This window comes from Loxodonta africana, chromosome 18 (assembly GCF_030014295.1).
Source record: "Loxodonta africana isolate mLoxAfr1 chromosome 18, mLoxAfr1.hap2, whole genome shotgun sequence".
NCBI lineage: Eukaryota > Metazoa > Chordata > Mammalia > Proboscidea > Elephantidae > Loxodonta > Loxodonta africana.
Window position 1 is genome coordinate 65826686 of NC_087359.1, and position 22653 is coordinate 65849338.

The 22653-nt window shown below is 49.5% G+C and overlaps 2 protein-coding genes across 6 annotated transcripts in view; both read right to left on the reverse strand.

The window, feature by feature from the left end:
* TRPV3 (transient receptor potential cation channel subfamily V member 3) overlaps window positions 1–2242 on the reverse strand; it is a 52388-nt gene extending 50146 nt beyond the window's left edge. For both annotated transcript variants that reach the window (XM_064271571.1, XM_064271572.1), the window contains exon 1: window positions 1595–2242. In XM_064271571.1, the coding sequence (XP_064127641.1) occupies window positions 1595–1713 (119 nt within the window). In that variant the 5' untranslated portion in view covers window positions 1714–2242. The remainder of the gene's footprint in view (window positions 1–1594) is intronic.
* Window positions 2243–9014: 6772 nt separating this feature from the next.
* Window positions 9015–22653, reverse strand: part of TRPV1 (transient receptor potential cation channel subfamily V member 1) — a 41280-nt gene continuing 27641 nt past the window's right edge. For 3 of the 4 annotated variants that reach the window (XM_064271580.1, XM_064271578.1, XM_064271579.1), the window contains 6 exons: window positions 21876–22041; window positions 21366–21432; window positions 16830–17149; window positions 15327–15454; window positions 14628–14743; window positions 9015–10292 (listed from right to left, as the gene is read on the reverse strand). In XM_064271580.1, coding sequence (XP_064127650.1) covers window positions 10120–10292; window positions 14628–14743; window positions 15327–15454; window positions 16830–17149; window positions 21366–21432; window positions 21876–22041 — 970 coding nt within the window. In that variant the 3' untranslated portion in view covers window positions 9015–10119. The remainder of the gene's footprint in view (window positions 10293–14627; window positions 14744–15326; window positions 15455–16829; window positions 17150–21365; window positions 21433–21875; window positions 22042–22653) is intronic. The other variant, XM_023556293.2, reaches the window with a different exon arrangement.

The window sequence follows — 22653 nt, forward strand, 5'->3', positions numbered from 1 at the left end:
TTACTCCTTCTCTGATGTGCCCATGTCAGAGACTAGCCCACCATCCCCCCCACCACAGGTTCTTCCATCATAAAAAGGGATATCTCTGGCTTCTCCTTTTCTCTCCCTTGCCATAGTGATTCTGAAGACCCCACAATCCTAGTACCTCTCTGATCTGTTCCTTATCTTCATCAATGATCACGTGGGCTCAGACCTCATCACTTGTCACCTGGGCTTCCCAACAGCCTCTCCACAGTCTCCCTACCTCCACTCTTGCCTCCAAACCATCATCCACACAGATCACCCAGACCAACCTTTTGAAAATGCAAATCTCTCCATGCCCTCTCTCCTGCAGAAAATCTTTCCATGGCTCCCCACTGCCCTCAGAATTGTCCAAGCTCTTTAACTGACCCCCAAGACCCAGCCCCAATGGGACTCTTAAGCCTACCCAACCCTTCAGCCACACCGGACTCCTCACTGGTCTTCACGCTGAGCATTTGCTTCCATGTCCCTCTGCCCAGGATGCCCTTTCCCTTCCTTTCCACCTGCCAACATCCACTCTAAGAAGTGCCTTGAGATTGCCCATGGGATAACGCACTCATCTCCAGGCCCCCTCCCTCCCAGTTCGCCCTCTCTCTGGGCACTTCCGACATTCTCCTTGGTGTCCCCCTCACCAGACTGTGAGCCAGAGTGGATATTATTTCTCTGTGTCCCAGGCTCTCCACTCTGGGCCCAGCCCCAGGCCTGGTGCTTAGCAAATTTTGGTGATTATTTCTCAAAACATCAGAGAAGATAAAACACCAAGAGTTCACCTCTGGCCCAAGACAGGGTGTGAGCCAGGGGCAGAGGAGACAGGGAAAATGAGCCAACGTGGAACAGGGGCCCCAACCCAAGTCCAAGAGGATCACAGCTGGGGCAGGAGGGGCTTAGAGCTTGAGGGGCACAGAATCGGCTGAGGGATAGAGGAATCTGCAACGGAAAGGACCCAGGGCCCAGAAACTATGACCATGGAGAAGTCCTTTCCCTGGCCCCCAGTTGTGAAGTAGAGGTAACCATCTCAGCCCTGCCCAGTTCTCAGGGCACCCTGTGGAATAATAATGATGAGGCGACAAAAATAACAGCTGACCGCTGCTGAGCACTGACAGCATGCCAGCCACTGTGCTGAGCAATTTGTCAGTGTGATCCTAATTATTTACTGTCCTTGTTGGTGTCCCCATTACACAGGTGAGGTTAGAGGGCTTGAGTAACCTGGTCAAGCACACAGCAAGGTGAGATGTTGGCATGGGTGAAAAACCTTTCCAGTGGAGGCTCCAGATCACCTGGCTCTCCCACCCACCTTGTGCTGCTTGTCTCAGGGATGGCCCAGCAATGCCCCACCCCTTCAAGGGCCTTCATGACCGCTCCTGCCTAGCCACCTCCAGCTCCTCCAAGGAGGCCTCCCAGATTGTGCCAGTTGGACTGACCTCCCTGGCTCAGCCCCCTGAGGATGCAGTGCTGTCTCCCATGGGCACCAGGCCATGCCAGATGAGAATAAAAGTCTGGGATCCACCCCAGGCCAAGGCTACCTCCTGTGCCCCCACAGCGGAGAGCCCAGGCCCAAGCCTGCCTGTCCTACCTTTTCTTGGTAGGGGTGAGCTCTGCAGGCCTCTTCTCCTGTAGGACGGCAGGGTTCCCACTGGGGGCCATGGCTTTCCTGCCCATAAGGGGCACCATCTCCTTGGGGTGAGCATTCATGGCTGGAACAGGAACACAGTCACAGGGCAGATGCTCCAGTTAAAGGGGTGCAGGTGAGCCTCAATGGGTTTCAGACACCATCTGGCCCCTGTCACTCTCCTGCCAGAGGGAGTTCACTCCTTATTTTCCCAGGCAACCAACCCCTCTCAGGGGTGGGGAGACCATCCCCACAGCTTCCCCCACTCCATGCTGCAGCAACCCTGCTCCTGTGGCCCAAGGAGAGCCCAGCCGAGCTTCTAGATAGAGGCCACCATGCACTTGGGTGGTCTTAAGAGAAGACACCACCTAACAAGAGACCATCTCCAGCCAATACCCCTGCTCCGGGTGGACTCCTGAGTATTAACTCTGCTTTCTCCATGCCCCTCTCGGTTTGTGTTCAGAGGTCTCCTCAAAGGTTCGACCCTGACAGAAATGGACTGTCACTTTTTTGCTCTAGACACTCTGCTCCTGGTAACACATCTTCCAGCCCCTCTGGTGTTTTGGCTGTCTCAGCACCCCAGTATTTTCTGCAACTAGCACACTTTCATCCCTTGCCCACCCAAAACTGTCCACCAGGTTCCCTTCTGTGCCTAAGGCCCAGGAGCGCACGAGCAGACCGCAAGGTGGCAGGGACCTCGGCTGTCTTCCACTTCAGGCAACAGCTAAGCCCCTCCACCACTCCGAGGTGGAAGAGGCAGCCCCGTCTCTGCCTCTAGACCTTCCAGACCTGCTCTGATGCTCTATCTGGGCTAGGCCCAGTGCAGAGATGCTGGGAAGAGGGACTGGCTACATCTCCGGGGGAGACTTGGAATGCAACCTAAAGTAGACCTTAAAGACTTCGGGGTGGAGGGTCCAGACAGACGGGACACCCCGAGCAAAGGACAGAGGTCAAGAAAGTTCTGCAAGTGACAGGGAGCTGGTGTGACTGGAGAACACACTTTGTGAGGAGGGCGGCCAGCAAGAGACTGGGGAGCAGGTTGAGGCCAATTTGCGAAGGCCTCAAACACCAGCCAGGAGCTGTGGCTGATCCTGAGGGAAACGGGGAGCCTGGAAGGGCTACAGTTTCGTAGGAGATGGCCACTTCAGAGAGAGCAGCTGAGTGGGGCAGACCAGAGGGCAGGGGGCCAGGAGGAGGCTGAGATGGTAGTTCGGGAGGGACCCTCTGGGTGGTGAAAGGGCAGGCTGGCCATACAGGATGAGACCGTCAGGGGAAAGGGTTGTGTGGACAGGAGGTGACGCTGCGGTTAATGGGAGCCAATCTCAGCTTGAGACACCCCCAGAGACCTCACTCAGATGCATAGGAGTAGAGGTGGGGAGATGAATTTTTGTAAGTGCCCAGCTAGATGAGGTGGAGGTGGGGCTGAAGGTCCCCCTGCCCCAAATGTGAAAGCTTCCTGGAGGAAGTGTCCAGAGCAGCTGTCATCAGTGACTTCAGCGAGGTTTGGAGATGGAACTGAATCTCCTGCCCCCACCCCCGCCACATAAAAGTGAGCAGCCTGGGATGGAGGGTCATCTTGAGGCAGGGAAGTTTGAGGAGGAGGTCGCAAGGCCACACAGGTGAGCAGCCCAGGTCCTCATCCATACCCACAATCACAGTTGGATGGGGCCACTGCCTGCCTCAGCCTGAAGTGACCCGTGGGCAAGTGGGGCTAACAGGCCAGGATGGGCCAAGAGTGAAGGAGGGGAGTGGATGCCATGTCTCTTATTCTCCCCTGACCCTCGGCCTTGGTTTTCTTATCTGAGAAATGAGCTTAATGGTCCCTAAGGACCCCTGGTCCTGACTGGTGACAGCTGGTTGGTCTGTCCTCCCAGCCCAAGGCCCGCGCATGTGGGGTAGTCCTGGGCAGCTGGGGCACGAGAGGGTCAGGAAAGCTCTAGACTGAGGCTGCAGCAGCTATAATTAGCTCCCTGAATCACCCCATAAACCCTGTGTTCTCACCTGCTGGACTCTCCCCCTGCCCTGGCCCTCCCTCTCTCTGGAGTTCAGTTTCCCCACCTGGGAAGTGGGATGTTGCAACTCTCCAGACCTGATACTGACTAAAGTGGCCTTTCCCATGAGACAGTCCATGCCCAGGGGCCACAGGGAGCCCCCTGACCAAGGTTGGTAAGCCAAGCCCTGCCTGGCCCAGTGGCTATTGGTTCAGCACCTGTGAGATGCCTGAGCCAGCCTGTCCATCTGAAGCTCTGGGGCCACTTCATCCCATCATGAATGCCCACTGTCACACTGCTGTCCCTGAGAGCCGATTCCTGGGGTCTGCTAGGGGAGAGAAGAATCCCACCTCTGCCCCTGACAGCTGTGAGACACTCTCCCTCCCCAGGATTCCCAAACCTCGGGGCAACATCCCTCGGTCCTTCAGAACCTGTGTTCTCAAGCGCTCGCGAGGCCAAGAGCACACATCTAGTTTTGTCTCCCCTGCTACACAGCCCAAGCTCCCTACCAAGTCACTCATGAAGCCCATTAGCAAAGGACAGACAGGCCCCAGAGGATCCTGGGGGGTCCAGGCTTAGGCTCCCCCAGGCCACAGAGACCACTGCAGCTTATCCAGGAGGACTCACCCTGGCAAGGCTCTGGTGGCAGAAGCAGTGCTTGCTCTGAGGTCACCACATGTCTGGGGCCTGTGGCCCGCCGGCGGGACTGTGGCTGAGGCGCTGGGAGACTCTCATCGCAGGCAGAGGGATGGCTGGAATGAGCCGTCAGAGGCAGAACTGGCTGGGCCACCTGCCTGCAGTGCCAGACAGGTCACGCCCACCAGCTCCAGCTGCAGCGCCTGCCCACCCACTTGCCCTGCGTGAGTCACCACCCACACCCAAATGGAAAGCTCACCCCAACCAGGGCAGAGGCAGGGGAGGTGGCAGGGACCAAGGCCGCAGTGCTGGACCAGACCCTTCTCTATTTTCTATGTGTTGCTGGGCAGGTCCTTCCTGTCATGGGCCTCAGTTTCCATAGCTGTGAAATGGAAACCATACTTCCTAAGGATACTGTGAGGAGCCAAAGAAAGCATGGTTGTGGGAGGGCTTAATGAAGGTCAAGTGCTCTGCCTTGATGCCTGCGAGGCAGGGCCACAGCCAAGGGCTGGCCTGGTTGGCCTCATCGCAGCCAGCCCTGTGATCTAACATCTGTCCTTCAAAGCCAGTTCCTGGGATCAGGTCCCTCAGAGAAAGAGGAAGTCCTCATTTAGTGATACCTGCCACAGACCTTGCTGCCAGACAGTCTCGCCCCTCTTGGCTGTATGACCTTGGGCAAGTCACTTCTTCCAAGCCTGAGTTTCCACATCTGTGAAATGGGCATACTAATACCCACTCTGTAGGGTTGCAAGGAACCCTGGTGGCTCAGTGATTAAGTGCTCAGATGCTAACCAAAGGCTTGGCGGTTTGAAACCACCAGCCACTCCGTGGGAGAAAGATGTGACAGTCTGCTTCCATAAAGATTCACAGCCTTGGAAACCCTATGAGGCAGTTCTACCCTGCCCTATAGGGTAGCTAAGAGTTGGAATTGACTGAATGACAACAGGTTTGTAGGGTTGCCCAGAGCTCAAATGAGAGAACTCATATAAAGTGTTAGAACAAGGCCCAGACGCAGAAAGAATCCAGTAAATGGTAATGGCTCTTGGCTATTATTGGTTTTGTCATGCCAATTCATTCTCCCAGTGACTTCCCAGGCCAGCTGCCTCTAAGGCCAGAGTGCCTGAGGAGACTCTGTGTCTTCCCTCCTGGCCTAGGCTGCAGATGCGAAGGGGGTGGAGCAAGGCTGGGGCAGCCTGCCTACCTTGGTGTCACTCAGGGATTGCACACCTGTGCCTGTGGGCAAGACAGAACTGGGCAGGAGCAGGAAGTCTCTGCCGACAGGGACAGCACTGGTGACAAAGCAACAGGGACTCCCCCAATTGCCATCAGAAGGCAGGCCCCTCGATTCCTCATTCAAAATTTCATCCCTGGAACCTGAAACCCTACCATTAAAGCCATCCACCCAAAACACACTGCCGTTGAGTCAATTCCGACTCATACTGACCTCTTAGGGTTTCCGACGCTGTAAATCTCTACGGAAGCAAAGTGCGACATATTTCTCCCACAGTGCTGCTGGTGGTTTCCAACTGTCGACATTTTGGGTAGCAGTTGACTGTTTTAACCACTGTGCCTTGGCCCTCCTCTATTGCTCAGTTGCCCCCTCCTGTCCTGACTCAGCCTTTCATCCCTCCTAGCTTGCTCTGACTGCGGCTAAGGCTGCTGCCGAATTTCAGGGTCTAAGTTTGGCCTTGTGTTTAAGTGTTATGTACTTTGTCTCGGTGGAGAAGCTGGGACTGATTAAAAAGGTCCCTAGTCTCCCACCCAAAGACATGCACTGTGCCCAGCACAAGGCACGGGGGGCCCCCTCTGCTGTGAGTAGGAGCAGAGGCCAAGTCACCTGTCAGAGTAGACCCACTGGCATTCCCCAAAACACAGGGGAACAGCGCTCCAGTCCCTCAGGTTGGCCTAGATTCAATCCCATTTAAGCCAGCACATCAGGAGAGCTCCCAGTGGGAGGCCCAGAGAGGGAAGCAAGGGGCAGTGAGGGACACAGAACTGGAGAAAGTGGTCTCCATCCCCAAGGAACTTGTGGGTCTGAGGGGAGAGGAGGCTCGGGCAGAGACCACAACCCTACCATCAGGTTATAAGGACAAAAAGGCCTCAGACCTCCAAGGAGGGGAAAAAAAACCTTTAATGGGGGAGGGGGTGGTGGTGGTAGGTTGGAAGTGATACCAATGCAACTAACAACAACAGAAGGGAGGAGTCCCTGGGTGGTGCAAATGGTGAAGTGCTTGGCAACTAACCAAAAGTTTGGAGGTTCAAATCTACCCAGAGGTGCCTGGGAAGACAGGCCTGATGATCTACTTCCAAAAATTCAGCCATTGAAAATCCTATGGAGCACAGTTCTACTCTGACACACATGGGATCGTCATGAGTTGGAGTCAACTCGACGGCAACTGGTTTGTTTCTCTGTCTGTCTGTCTGTTTGTTTTTGGAGGAGGGTACATTGGAGGAAGAGGGATCATCTGAGCTGAACTTTGGAAGAGGGAGGACAGTATATGCAGACAAGGGACCCTGGCACGCTCAAAGAGTGGTGACAAGCCTGGGAACAACCAGAGAACAGGACGGGGCAATCAGAGACTGTAAAGGGGGCTGCAACGCCAGGCTGGAGGCTATGGAGTGGCTCCAGCCTAATGAGGTTGGCCTTTGTCCTGTGGTAGTGGGATCCATGAAAACACTGGGTCAGCCCCGACTACTTAGTTCCAAGGGCTATGCAGACCTAGTCTTACATGGCACGTGACCCATGGTCTAGGTGGGGTTGCTGTCACCAACACGGTCAGACAGGGACTCAGCACCCCCAAACCAAAGATAACGTCTCTGCCTGTTCAAACACTGCTGAACGCTTGCCCAATTGGGATTCTTTCCTGTCCACGTGGCAGTCCCAGGAGTGTGGAGCCAGAAGTACTACCTCCTCCTACCAAGGCTTGGCCGCCATGTGAGTGACTGTTAGTGCCCCATCACAGCTGCCCCAGTGCCCTTTACCCTCCAGCTCCTGGTCTCTTGTAGCAGCCAGTGATGGAACAGGGAGACAGCCTACAGAGAGAGCAGTCCCAGGGACAGGACCTTTCCAATTGACTGTATGTGTGGAGGAAAAGAGCAAGGGGAGGCAGGCAGGACCGGGGACATGATGCAGGCAGGGAGAGGAAAGGGCAGCTTCTGGATGTTTCTACCCTCACTCCACCCCCAGAAGACGGGGTGTCAGGCAGCCCCTAGACGTGCTGGCTTGGCCAGCATACCTCAAGTGTGCCCCCATCTGGCCAGACTGAAGTCAGAGCAGTAACCTTGTCTGCCAATGCATCTCTGCACCATGGAGAGGCTGCCCCCTGCCTGCTGGGGACTATAAGACACCCCACAGGAAGACACACCAAGTGGGTAGTCAACAGACCCTCCCTACTCCCCACCCCCCACCCATCCAAATGCTGCTGACACCCAGGCCCGAGTGACAAGCCCATGTCCTCCCCCAGGTGGAGGGGAGAGAAAATGGTCTCTATGGGGGAGTGCAGACAGGGTGAGGCTGGCCCTTGACCTGCCCTGGGCAATGCCTGACTCCGTGCAGTAAGGAGGGAGGCTGGGAAGGGGAGCTGGGCAGAGCAACAGACTGGCCCTGTCTCCAGTTGGCAGGACCCAGTCTAGGAGAGGGTCCCTCTCTGTCCTGGCAGGCCACAGGGGTCCCTGTGCTAGGAGAGCTGAGCAGCCTCCCCACCAGGGATCCTGCTTCCACATGATGGAGGGAAGGACGTGGTGAAGAGAGAGATAATGAGACAGAGACCAAAAAACAGAAAATTAACATGCCAGTTACACGTGTGTTCTTTAAGCAACCGTATGTTTACACGAAAGGTTGTGATTATTAATTTTACTTAAGAACATCCACAGGATTCTTTTCAGCTCCGAATAAATTCGAAAGCAGACCTATTGACAGAAGCTTGCAGCTATTTGACATTCCCACAGCATTTTCTGAGTGTGGCCTACGGGCAAAGCAAGGGATCCAAGGGGTCACAGCAGAGCATGTGTGCTAGGGGAGTAGAGAGCCCTATGTGACCAGGCTTACAACAGGAAGCAAGAAGCCCTCACATACCCCTCTGACCCAGGACAGCCTGGCATGCCTTGTCTGTTCTCTGCCAGGGAGCCTGGCCAGCAGTTAAGAGCCGGGCTTTGGAGCCAGACTGCCTGGGGTCAGGTCCAGGCAAGACTGTTTACTGGCTGTGTAACCTTACTAACTGTCCGGGCCTCCATTTTCTCTTCTACAAAATGGAGCTAATGATAGCTACTTCATCCGGCTGGCATGACGCTAATCGGTGATAATGCACCTCACGTACTTTGCGTGAATATTCTGTACATTTTGGTTGTTGGTATTGCTCCCCAATGGAGTGGCTGCGGCTCGTCTCATGCAAGGGCACCTTGTCAACCAGCCTGCGGGCTTCTCTGTCAGGCCTCAGGTGTGGAGACAGACAGAACACTGGAGAACACGGAGGAGGAGGGTCCAGGTGTTTCCTCCAGATACGCCTCTCACAACAGGCCCAAACCCCAGCTTGGCTAATGTCATCTGTGCTTTCGTGAAGCAGTGTCCAACAATTCCCTGCCTAGGCAGCTCATTCCACACTCCATAAACATAAACACTATCCAGCCAACGTCTGGAACAGGTCTCTCACCTGGATCATTTGGTTCTTAAGTTCTATTCTATAAAGCAGGGATTAGCAAACTTTTCTGCAAAGGGCCAAATAGTAAATATCTTAACCTTTGCAGACCATTGGGTCTCTGTTGAAGCTACACAACTCTGCCATGTAGGGTGAAAGCAGCCACAGACAATACATAAACAAATAAGCATAGCCGTGTTCCATTAAAACTTTATTTACAAATACAGAGGGAAGGTTGGATTTGGTCCATGGGTCATAGTTTGATGACTATAGTAGGTTGATACATAAAATAGTGCCCTTACTCATGGGTAACAACCAAAGAGTGACCAGAGGCTCCTGTCCACATGGGGTTGTACATACACACACACACATGCACAGATGTACACGTATGCATGTACACATACACACCACACAAAGCCAATAGCTATGCCAGCCCAGTGCCTGGTACACAATTCGCACTTAATATATATATATATATATATATATATATACTTATTTGGTGGATGACAGGATGGATGGGGGTTGATGCTGCTGGGGAACAGAACTGTGGTTGTTACAGATGGAAGTTCATTGAAAAATTCTTGCCATGTAGCTTTGGGACATGCTTCTGCAGTTCTATTTGAACAGCAATGGAGCTAGTATTTTTGGAACTATAATGTATCACACAGAAGGATGAAGTCGCTCTAAGAAAACCTGATTCTGGCAGAACTGGGAATGGGACCACCTTCCTCCCTCACCACCTCCAGGGCAAAGATGATGACATCACCCCCAGACCGCTCTGGCAGTTGGGATATTAAACACAATACAGAGAGGAGGGGCTTCAGCATTTTACATCAAAGGAAGCATTTTGTTCTAAAAGGTGTTTTCCTGGGTTTCATTTACTTTTACTCCCAGTAGTATAAAACCAAAGAAAATAAAGGCATGATACATGTCAAAGTAGAGGCTTATCGTTCACACTATTTAATAAAGTCAGTAGAAACTGGAAAGCAAGATCATTTCCTGTTGGGAGAGTCACTCAGGGACAGTGAGGTTGGGTGCACATCTCTTCCTATTCCCAAGGAGAAGCAATGTAAGGCCCCAGCCTTGCTCCACCCCCTCACAGCCTGGGGCAGGTGCAAACCCGGCCAGGCTGCTGACAGGTGACAGGCTCCTGGGGTTCCCTAGAGAGACTCTCCGCAGCAGGGGGTATCCTAAGGCCCAGCATTGACAGCATCCTGTATGGGGCCCTTCACTTCTCCCTGAAAGCAGCTGAATCCCTGAAGACCTCAGCATCTTCTGGCTTAAGGGACCCCGCAAAGTGCTTCAGGTGAACATCCTCAGGCTGGGGAGCAGGCCTTTCTCGAGTGCTTGCATCTCTTAAAAGGGGAACCAGGCCAAAATTCTTCCAATTTCTACCTGAAACTGAAGGGTAAAATATCATTACTGCCTTGGATGCAGTAAAACAAACACTTACTTGTTGGCTTCACAAATCTTAAGATAAAAGGAGGCCCAGGCAGGTCAGTTGCTTCCTGAGGCATGAGAATCGGTGCAATTTTCTCTGCCTTTGGCTGCTTGCAGAGCCTCATCCACTCTGTGAGCTCCTCAAGCTCCCCTCCCTTACCTTACGTGACTCACTTGTGACCTCACATAAGAGTCCATCGCTCGCCTCTCTCAGCCTCCATTTCCTTCTTGCCCAAGTGTGAGGGAGAGCAGGTCTCCACAGAGCAACACTGGGACCTGCCCCTTGAATGGCTCCACACTGAGTCAACTCTGGGGTGATGAACACCAGCCAGAGAATCAGGAAAGGGGGCCCAGGCCCCACCAGGGCATAACAAATTGAGAAGAATGCAAGGGAACCATGGTGCTACTGGGCCTTGAATGAGGACCTCAGGTGTGACCTGAAATCCCAGGAAGCTTCTTGAGGAAGACATAGTTGTCACCCCTACCACCACCTCCAGTTCCTTGGCCACGTCAGAGAAATGACTGCCAAGATGGACAGCTCTCCTTCCATTTTCCAGATCCCTGAGCTGTCAAACCCTCTGGTTGGCCACCGTGGGTCTGATGCCTCTAGAAAACCAGCTCTCAAAGCTCAGCCTCAGGCGACAATCCAGACCCCTCTACTGGGATCCAACACTGGTCACATCTCAAAGGTGTCAGGAATGCCAGAGACTGGGCCCATGGTTACTACACCAGCTGAATTCTCCAGGCCCTGGCATTTCCTCCAGGCCTGCAGGAAAAGCTTCAACAGGCAAGAGCTTCAACACTGGCCTGCACTCCAACCCCAGTCTGACATGGGGCACCAACTGTTGAAGGAGGATCCCTTGGCCATAGAGGCAGGAGGGCTCAATGGGGAGACAGGCCAGGTACTCATTGGGATACCATCTACTAGCTGCCTGGATGGTGGGGACACCCAACCGCAGGGATTACATGGCCCAGCCCTAGCTCCAGGGCCCTCAAAGTTCATATGGGACTCCCAAGGCCCACTTCTCACTCCCACGAGTCCTAATGCCAAAACTGCCTCAGATGTACTCCCTAGCTCCTCTACAGACCACTTTTCTTCCCTGGCCTTTCTTTCATGCATTTCCTCACCCCCTCCCAATCACATGCACTATGTGAGTGGGGAAAGGTCTTTGTTATCTGAATTACCTGACTATTATTTATTAATATTGAGAAAAAGCATCATTGGAATTTCCACTGTTACGAAGTTGGATAAGAAAGCAAAATGCTCAGGAACCATTCACTAATAACTAGAAGTGTAAAATCAGGAAACCTCCAGCCATCCTCTGCTCCCTGCCCCAGTTAACACAAATGTGTGTGTCTCTGCCACTGGACCAACGTCTTTACTAATCTCAATGTTGTAAACAGCCAACAACATCATGCAAAATAATGTATGCAAAGTGAAAGAGCAAATATTGTAAAAGATATGGAATTTTATGAAACCAATAACTGTGATGTCAGAAAACTACTCGAATCACATGAAAAATCTTCTTCAAATGGCTCCCTGGCAAAGTTAGACTAGCTAGCAATTAAAGAAAAGATAGTCAATAAGTATTTTAACATGACACAGAAGTGCTTCTAATTAGACTTGTGAGAAAATCACAAGATCACAGAAGGCACTTGGGAAAACTGATGAAGCCCTTGAGTAATTTTCCCAAAAATGAGCCTCTTAATAAAATAGATTTCCGCTTCCAGCTATGATGAAATAACTGTTACTGGGCTAGTTGTGTGTTGTAAATAACCACAAAACTGGACAAAATGCATACAGCAAACATTTTCAAGCACAGGACAAGAGGCAGTGAAAAACTACAATCCCCAAGAGAAGTGAAATTCATAATGTGAGCCTCAAGAACAAAGAAATCAATAGAAAGTGACCCCTACATGGTCCAGATGTTACAGTTAGCAGATAAAGAATTATAAATATGTTCAAACAGCTAAAGGAAAATATGCTCGTAATCTCAACAGAGAAGTAGAAACTACCAAAAAAAAAAAAAAAAGAACAAAGTAGAAATTCCAGAACCGAATAACACAATACTTGAAGGACAAAATCCATTGAATGAGCTTGATAGCAGTTTGGAGATATCTGAACAAATGATCAGTGAACTTGAAGACCAATTGATAGAAATTACTGAATTTGAAGAACAGCAGAAAAATGAATAAAGCCTCAGTGACCTGTGGGACAATATTGAATGGTCTAGTATACATGTAATTGGAGTCCCAAAAAGAGAATAGAGGGTAAATGTCTGAAAAAAAAATGGCTGAAAGTTTCCCAAATTTGATCGTAAAAATATATATATTGATGTACAGATCTAAGAATTGCAGCAAACCCCAAGCAGGATAAATACAAAGAAAATCTTACCTAAGCACATATTATTCAAACTACTGAAAACCAAAGGTAAAGAGAATATTTTTAAAGCAGCCAGAAAAAATACATATATATTACATACAGGGAAACAACAATATGAACAAATGACTTCTCATCAGAAATATGAAGGCTAGAAAACAATGGAGAGACATAGTCAAAGTGCAAAAATAAAAATTTTAAAAAACTAGTGACCCAAAATTCTATATTCAATGAAAATACTTTTCAAAAATGAGGATACAATAAAGACATTTTCAGATAAACAAAAGCCAAGGTAAAACTGATATACCCATTGCCATAGAGTCAATTCCGACTCATAGTGACCCTATAGGACAGAGAAGAACTGCCCCAAAGGGTTTCCAAGGAGCGCCTGGTGGATTTGAACTGCCGGCCTTTTGGTTAGCAGCCATAACTCCTAACCACTATGCTACAGGGTTTTGAAAACTAATCTATAGTAATATAAATCAGATTAATAGTTACCTGGGATGGAGAGAATGGAATTGATTATAAAGAGGCACAAGGGAATTTTCTGGCATGATGGAAATGTTTTATATCTTGATTGAAGCAGTGGTTGCCTGAGTGTATACATTTGTCAAAACTCATCAAACTGTATGTTTAAAATGTGTACATTTTATTGTATGTAAATTATACCTCAATAAAGTCATTTTTTAAGTACATAAAATAAAGATATGAGCTTCTCTATGAAATGATATCAAGTTTGAAAGAAGAAATATTGTGTTATCAGGCAAGTTGGTCTGGAAATTATGCCCCCTTCTACCCCCCCAAGAAATTACCAACATGGTTAATTTTTGTTCATTTTAAGAATTAGTGAGAAGTTACAATAGTAACTTAAAATTTGTTAAGTATAAACTATTTTTGCTTCATTTTCAAGGTAAAATTTAAGGTCTTCAATTAGACCTTTAATTTACTGTTTACTGTTAAATGTTTGCCATTTATTATTAAATGGGTTTTTTTTCCTAGCAGTAATTGTCCTCAAAGGTTTTCTGCTCAAGGTGTATCCTTTCTTCTCCTCATTCTTCCCTCCTCTCTTGCCTGCCTGGATGTACCCGTAAGTGTTCACATGTACCTTTTGTGTCCATATAGCCTCACGGAGGTATGAGTGCAGACATGGGATATGAGGGACAGGGAAGAGGAAGCAGCACAGCCCACAGCCAGGCTGTCCACCCCAGGTGGATGAAGAGAGGGCAAGCTGCTTCCTCTAGGGCATTGAGAACAGGTGTTTGGGCCAGGGGTGCCAGGCAGAGCTGGCTTGCATGGGCACATAGAGCAGTCAGCTGTGCAGACATGTGTAAGAACACACAAGAATGCCCATGACAGAGTGTAGGCATATAGTTGGCATTTGGGGTTTGTTATGGATTGAACTGTGGCCCCCAAAGTTATGTCAAAATTCTAACCCCTGTACCTGTAAAAATGACTCTGCTTAAAAATAGGAGTTTTCTTTTGTTTTATGTTAATAAGATCATACCAGAGTGGGGTGGGTCCTAAACCTAATCCCTTCTGAGTGGTGTGAAAATTCCTCTACAAGTCAATGAATGCGAAGGAATGCCTCGAGCTACAGAAGCTGAAAGAGGCAAGGATCTTCCTCTAGAGTCCAGAGGGAGAGAGAGAGCCTAGCCCTACCAATGCCCTGAATTCAAACTCCTAGCCTCCAAAACTGTGAGAAAATAAGTTTTTGTCCTTTAAAGCCACCTACTTGTGGTATTTTATGTTACAGCAGCTCTAGGCAACTAAGACATAGTTGTTACAGTGCCCACGTCCTGTGGGAGTGAGGAAGGTCTACAAGGAGTGGGGGACTCTCAAGGCTTCACCTGCCCAACATCACCCCACCAGACAAGTAAGTCCATCCATGCCACAGTGCCCCTCTCCTCAACCCTCACCTTTGTTTGGCCGCAGGGAGAAGCTCAGAGTGCGCTTGACACCCTTACAGTAGCCTGGGTCTTCATTGATGATGCCCACATTGGTGTTCCAGGTGGTCCAGTTCACCTCATCCACCCTGCAGGATGAAGGAATCGGGGAGCAGGGAGTTGGCAGCCTAGAAGCCATGCCCAGCTTCCCAGGCCAGGAGCTTGATCCCACAGGTCAATTCTAAGAAGCCCGTAGATCAAGATAGAGACACAGCCAGTAGGGGAAGGGCAGAGAGGGGCCTGCATTTTGGACACCACCCCTGAAAACATGTTCTCTGATCACTCCATGGGGTCCAGGGACTGCAAACATTCCTGCCTGGAAGGCAGGATTCCTGGTTCTGACCTTGATCACTGAGTGACTCCTGGATAACCTCAAATTTTCCAATGTTTAATGTCTGCATCCCACCAACTGAGTTCTAAGGTGGGTCCCCTATGTCCACAGCTGAGCTCTGGAGCAGTCCCTGTACCTACAGCTGGCTTCTGGAGGGTCCCCTTTGCTCACAACTAAGCCTTATAATGGCCCCTGTACCTATAGCTGGCCCCAGGTTGGTCCCCATGATCACAGCTGGACCCTAGGGAAGGCCTCTGTACCCAAAGCTGGCTCTGGGCAGGGCTTCCATGCCCACAGCTGAGGCCCAGAGCTCCCCATGCTGTTCCCTGTTTGGGCATTACCTGAAACACCACCTGTAGTCATCCTTGCCATCGGGTGTATACCCCACCTGCAGCAGCTTGCCTGAGCGGAAGGCCTTCCTCATACATTTAAGGAAGCTTTTCTCTGTGTCCAAAATGGTGATGGCTCTCTGTGGGAAGAAACAGACAAAGGGTAGAGAGGCAGAGGCCTTTTCCAGGGGCTGCCTCTGGCTGTCAGTGCCAGCTAGCAAGATCAGCCTCTCCAGCGGGGTCTCTCCCAGCCCCAGGTGCCCCTGAGCTCCCAGGGTTGTGTACACCAGGTTGGTCCTGCAGCCCACCTGGTGCACATCCCATGGAAGGAGCTCAGCCAGTGCAGTGCCAGACTTTGCCAAGTACTTCCAAGGCAACTTGGTGTGTACTAACTCCAGACCCTTCTCTAGGTGCTCAGGGAGTGGCAACATAACATAGTGGTTAAGAACAGGGCCTTGGCAGTGAGACTGCCTGATTTTGATCCTGGCTTTGCTACTTACTAGCTGTGTGGTCTTGGACACATACACATAAATTCTCTGTGCCTCAGGGCCTTCATCAAAAAATGGGGATAGTAATAAGATCCAATGGCTACAAAAGGACATTGTGTTTGGTAAAATAGAGAGTGAACAAAAATGAGGGAAATCCTCAATGAGATGGATTGACACAACAGCTTCAACAATGGACTCAATCAGGAAGATGGTGTAGGAACAGGCAATGTTTATACATAAGGTCGCCATAAGTTGGAGCCAACTTAATGGCAACTATCAACAACAACAGGACTGTTGAGGACCAAATGAGATAATGTAAGACACTTAGAACAACTTGTCAAACTGTGGTGTCTTGCATGTTGCTGTGAAACTAGAAAATATCCCACCAGTATTTCAAATACCCGCAGGGCCACCCATAGTGAAGAGTTTTCAGCTGAGCTTCCAAACTAAGAAGGCACCCAAAATATACACTGGCTGCAACAATGGACTTGAGCATACCAACAATCATGAAGATGGTGCAGGATCAGACGTTTTGTTCTGTTGTACATGGGACACCATGAGTTGGAGCTGACTCAATAACAACTAAGAAAAACTTTATTATAATAATGATACTTCTATTAGTAATAACTGGGGAGAGAGATGTGGACCAGGTGGCTTGGAAAAGTAGCTATCAGGTACCCCAGTCCCATATTAACTGCTCCTCCTGAGTCTGGTCTGTGGCGCCCACCATAGGCCGAGTTCCTCTGAAGCGGCCACCCCATGAGGCTAAGTCCTCTGTCTCTCTCCCTCCAGCATTGCCTAGTCCACGGCCAAACAGTGAACACCAGCTGGTACTGCAGCACAGCACAGATGACACTCAGCAGGGAAACCTTGCAAGAGGAGCCAGAAGGAAGTAAACAGCCAAGATGATTCCTGATCCCCTAGGCCTGAATGGGCTTTTTGCTGTTCCTCAAATCCAGCATAGGCCTGTATGCCCAGCTGTATAAAGCAGTAGTCAGAGTAGCCAGCGTCTCAAGAACCAACCCACCTGCAGCTTCCAGATGTTCTTGCTCTCCTGTGCGATCTTGTTGACAGTCTCGCCCATGAGGGCAATGAGCATGTTGAGCAGCAGGATGTAGGTGAGAATCACGTAGGCCAGCAACAGGATGATGAACACAGCCTTGAATTCATAGTTCTCAGTGAACTCCAGGTCACCCATGCCGATGGTGAACTTGAACAGCTCCAGACATGTGGAGTACAGGCTGTTGTAGTTGTCAGGAGGCCGGCAGCAAGGCCCCCGCCATCTGTGCGATGTCGGCTCAGCTGCCGCGGGCTTTTTATTCCCCTCCTCAATCAGTGTCACCACCGCTACAGGGCATGGGGAGGAGAGGTGTGGCTGGCTGGAAGCCAAGATCTCAGGCCCTCTGACATGCATACTCCCTACGCTAGGATGGGTCTGCAGCACAAACACTGCTTGGCTATAAATGCCTTTGTGAAAATTAGGTGGAAAAAATACCCCTTCTCCAAAACTACCAGAAAATATCATAATATACTGTTTTTGTTACAATAAACTTTATCAGCATCTACTAGAAAACAATCTTAAAATAAATATACCAATCTGTGTACCGTATGAGTAGAGCCGCAGGAGCTGAGCAGCTCAGAGTAAAATGGCCTCTTCCTGCATTCTGCAATCTTCTTTGGTAAATGTACTACTGCAGCCTGGGAGTTTCTATAGCAGTTGTGTGCACTAGTTACTGTATATCCAGTGTCCACTGGCCCCCTTGGTCTAACCCCTTCCTGGGGCTACTGATATGTAGGGCTTTCAGACCCAGGTGCCAGAGCTCACACTAATTCCTATCAGGTGCCTTGTAGTCAATATTGCTCTTCCATCTCAGACAATGGTTCTAAAACATGTTGCAGGGTGGGAACAGGGGAGGGTGTACCATGTGATCCATGTAACTCCAAAGCACACGTGAAGATCATGGAAGAGCCAAGTGCTCAAAAACTTAAGTGGACATGTCAAGAGGGCACAGGAGCCAGCTTAAAGGGGCTCCCACTGGCAAATCTCAGACAATTAAGAATCCATGAACAAAGAATCCATGAGGCCATACTGATATAAATAAGCAAGCGTTGGGAGAATGGAAAGCTTCCTTACAGGAGAATGTCAACCAATAAAAGTAGAAGAAATGATGTAGTTAGAAAAATCATCATTTGGTAACCATCACAGAACTAAGTGATCCAGGTAAGACTCACCAATGGATGCTGTCATGGATTGAATTGTGTCCCCCCAAAATATCTGTCAACTCGGCTAGGTCATGATTCCCAATGTTGTGTGATTGTCTACCATTTTGTCATCTGATGTGATTTCCCTATGTGTTGTAAATCCTATTACTATGATGTAATGAGATGGATTAATGGCAGTTATACTGATGAGATCTACAGGATTAGATCGTGTGTTGAGCCAATCTCTTTTGAGAAAAGAAAGAAGTGAGCAGAGAGACATGAAAACCTCATACCACCAAGAAAGCAGTGCCAGGAGCAGAGCACGTCCTTTGGACCTGAGGTTCCTGCGCTGAGATGCTCCCAGACGAAGAGAAGACTGATGCATCACAGGGACCTTCCCTCAGAGCCAACAGAGAGAAAGCCTTCCCCTGGAACCAGCGCACTGAATTCAGACTCCTAGCCTACTGGACTATGAGAGAATAAACTTCTCTTTGCTAAAATCATCCACTTATGGTATTTCTGTTATAGGAGCATTAGATTACTAAGACAGGTGCTACAACTACTGGGTGAAATTTTGATGAAAAATAGGACATTTACTTAGTCTCAAAGTATCTCCAAATGTGTCGACTTGGTTAGGCCATGATTTCCAGTATTGTGTGGTTGTCCTCCATTTTGTGATTTTACTATGTGTTATAAATCATAATCTCTGCCTGTGGTTAAAGAGGATGAGGGTAGGATGTAACACCCTTGTTCAGGCCACTTCTCTGATCCAATGTAAAGGAAGTTTCCATGGGTATGGCCTGCGCCACCTTCTGTCTTACAAGAGATGAAAGGGAAGCAAGCAGAGAGCGGGGACCTCACACCACCAAGAAAGTAGCACCAAGAGCACAGTGTGTCCTTTGGACCTGAGGTTCCTGCGTTGAGGTGCCCCGAGACCAAGGGAAGACTGATGCATCACAAGGACTTTCCTTCAGAGCCGACAGAGAGAGAAAGCCTTCCCCTGGAGCCGGAGCCCTGAATTCGGACTTCTAGCTAACTGGACTGTGACAGAATAACTTCTCTTTGTTAAAGCCATCCACTTATGGTATTTCTGTTATAGCAGCACTAGATGCCTAAGACAGACAGTAACTTTATAGCAGAAAAAGCTTACAGATCCACCAAAACCAAGTAAGCAAAGTTAACACCACTAGTAATGGAACAAACAGACATCATGTGACTCCTGATGTAATGCACTGAGGAGGACAGGAACATGACTTCCTTGATATTCTGGCTGGAAATGCATATCTGAATTGAATCATGAGAAACAACAGACATGCCCAACTTGAGGGACATTGTAGAAAACGACTGGCCTTTATTAATTACAAATGTTAAGGTCACAAAAGACAAGGAAAGATTGAGAAGTTGCTCCAGATTAGAAGAAACTAAAGAGGCATCACAACTAAATGTCATGTAATATAATGCATGATCCAGGATTTCCAGTTTCTGTAAAAGACGTCATTAAGACAATTGGTGAAATTCAAATAAGGTCTATAGACTAGGTAATAGTGTTGTATGGATGTTCGTTTCCTGATTTTGATTATTGTGCTGTATTTATGAAAGAGAATATTTTTGGTGTTAGGAAATACACACTGAAGTAGCTAGGGATAAGAGGCCAATCATGTCTGCAACTTATTAAAAACGAGGGGTGGGGGACAGGGAGAGGGGGCAATAAAGAACAGGTGATAAATTTTGGGAAATCTGGGTAAAGTGTTGCAATGCAGTTCATTACTTTGTATGGCTCTTTTAACCATGCATGGTTTTGTGACTCCCACAAAAGGATTCGGTGGGACTATGAAAATAAGGTTCTTGTGGTCCACCAAGGGGATTGGATAGCATTGATAACAATGCAAAATGAGGTGTGCCGAATCTTAACAGGGGGGTTGATCAGTTTTGCCGTTCTGCTAGGCTTAAAAGAGAGCCAAGCCCAGAGCAGAGAGGGGAACTTCACTACCACCAAGAAGAGCCATGAGTGGAGCACATTCTTTGGACCTAGGGTCCCTGTGCTGAGAATCTGCTAGACCCAGGAGACAGAGAGTTGTAACACCAGAGATAGTGAGAAGCATTGGCAAGCACAGCAGAGTTCAGCAGCAGAGAAACGGAGACAGCAGAACCAGGACACAAGATGGCTGCAGTGGGTTTCCCAGCTCACCAAGTGAGGCAGCTATAGTGGGCATGCCAACCCACAGAGCCAGAGAGCTGAGCACTTTCGGGCAGAAGGCTTGCTGGCTGAGCAGGGTGCCTCTGGGTACTTATCAGCAGAGCTAAAAGAGCTTTGTAACATTTGCCCAAGCAGGGCCAAGGTCTGAGGGCCGAGGGCCACAAAAGGAGCCTGTCCTCAAGAGGCCTAGAGAAACCTGTCCTCAGGGGACCGAGAGAAGCCCTGCACAGCCGAGAAGAGCTGAGAGAGCTGTCCTACACTGAAGAAAGGAAACTTTGCCTACAGGCTTCCTGATCCTGATCCTGAGTTGTAACCTGTTACTCCCCTAATAAGCCCATAACTGTGAGTACGGTCTGTGAGTTCTGTGTGGCCATTGCAACGAATTACTGAACCCAGAAGAGAAGTAGAGAGTGCCCGTGTGAGGGACGGTTGGTGTCAAAGTTGGTTAAAAAAAAAAAAACAAAGTTGGTTTAATGAGAAGCTAGTTCTGTAAACTTTTACCTAAAGTACAAAAAAAAAAGCTTGTAGAGAAGAGGTATGTCTGACCTCCACCCATCTAAGGAATCAGCCTTGAGCTAAAGTTGTTCTTGATTCTGCTTCCTCCCCCTTGTGAAGTTAGATGAGTAGGTCTAACAATGCCATGCCACCATTATTACACCCTGGTGGTGTAGTGGTTAAGTGTTATGGCTGCTAACCAAGAGGCTGACAGTTCAAGTCCACCAGGTGCTCCTTGGAAACTCTATGGGGGCAGTTCTACTCTGTCCTATAGGGTCGGTATGAGTCTAAACCAACTCAACGGCAGTGGGTTACAGAGAAGTTATTTGTACTATTCTTTCAACTTTTCTCTAAGTCTAAAATAATGTCAAAATTAAAAGTTTAAAAGAAGAAAACTAAGCCAAAATGCAGCTGTACTGCAGGCAAGCAGTACTTCATATGTCAAAAATTACTTAAGACATTTTATGAATCCCAGTTTCTAAGTTGTGTTCATCTGGGCTTGCTCTATGTCCATCAACTCTGTCACCTGCAGACACTCGACTGGCCCCCAAAAGACTCACACCCGTGTACCCCACTCAGCTGCTCCCCACCCAGCCCCCGGCAGAGATGTCAGGAAATTGAGATGAGGAGGGGCCCTGAGCTCCTAGCAGCCCTGACCAAGCACATTACCTGTGGAAAACCCGAACAAGAAAACGACGTACACAAACATGAAACGGCACAGGTCTCGCAGGATCATCTGCAGGAGAGAACAGCCTTGTCAGAGCCAAGCAAGGCCCCAAAAAGCCTGAGAAGGAGGAACCCAGGGAAGGGCTGGGACTCCAGCAGCCTGGGGGCTCTTCTTGAGCCCAAATGGAATTGGAGAACATGTTGGAGGGTTTGGTTTGGTGTTTTAAAGCTCAGATGACATGAAGAAGTTGCCCACTCCTCCCCTTATGGCCTTCAGTTCTAGGACAGTCTGGTACACAGAGGGGTCAAGTTTCAGGGGAGTCCCCACACCTGGGCCAAGGCCAGATTGCCTGATTCTTGGGGAATGGCCTGAGAACGTTGGTCTCAAGCTAAACCAGCACCTCCCCAGACAATACAGACGGAATGGGTGGTATTTGTGGAACTGGTGGGTCTCACACACCCACGGTGTCAACAAGGCTCTCTGGGGGACCCATCTGGGCACAGGCCACCCACCTTCTCGATCATGACAGCATAGATGCCCATCTGCTGGAAGCCACGGGTGTAGTAGAGCATGTTGGTCCAGCCCATGGCCAGGGAGAACACCATGGAGGCCACATACTCCTTGCGGTGGCTGAAGTACAACACCACAGTCCCCAGCATGAATATGGACTGCACAAAGCTGAGGTTGGAGGGACAAGAAAGACTGTCTCAGGGCACCCAGGCAGCCTGTTGGTCCCACAAACACAAAGGCTTCAGGCTGCCTCGGCCCTTCTTCAGAAGCACAGACCCAAGCCATGCTGGAGCTCAGCTGGGCTGCCCACTTCCAGTAGCCTACGCATTCTCAGCGGGGGCAATATCGCCTTCAAGGGGGCAAAAATTGGTCTGGGGGTGCAAAAAATCTCATTCTCTTTCTATAAAGCACAGATACAAATAAAGTACATCATCAGATATACAGTATATTTGTGGTATTAAAATTTCAAGGGAAGAATTTGGAAAAAAAATGTCTAAAAAAGTACCCTGGAAGGAGTGATAACCCAACAACCTCCCTGCACAGACCACAGGAACAATGGCATCACTGGGCAATAGACAACTTAGGATCCCAGGGCCCATGAGGAAGGGCAGGTCAGGGAGTGTCTGCTGGTCACATCCTCAAACTCAGGGGCAGACCCAGAGGAAATGTTGCTCAGCAACTTAGTCTAGTGGAGCCTGTCCAGGTAGGAGCACTGGAGTGAGTAGAGGACATCTGGATGACCCTATGACAGGTCTGCTCCGTGGTCCCTCCTCTACTTGT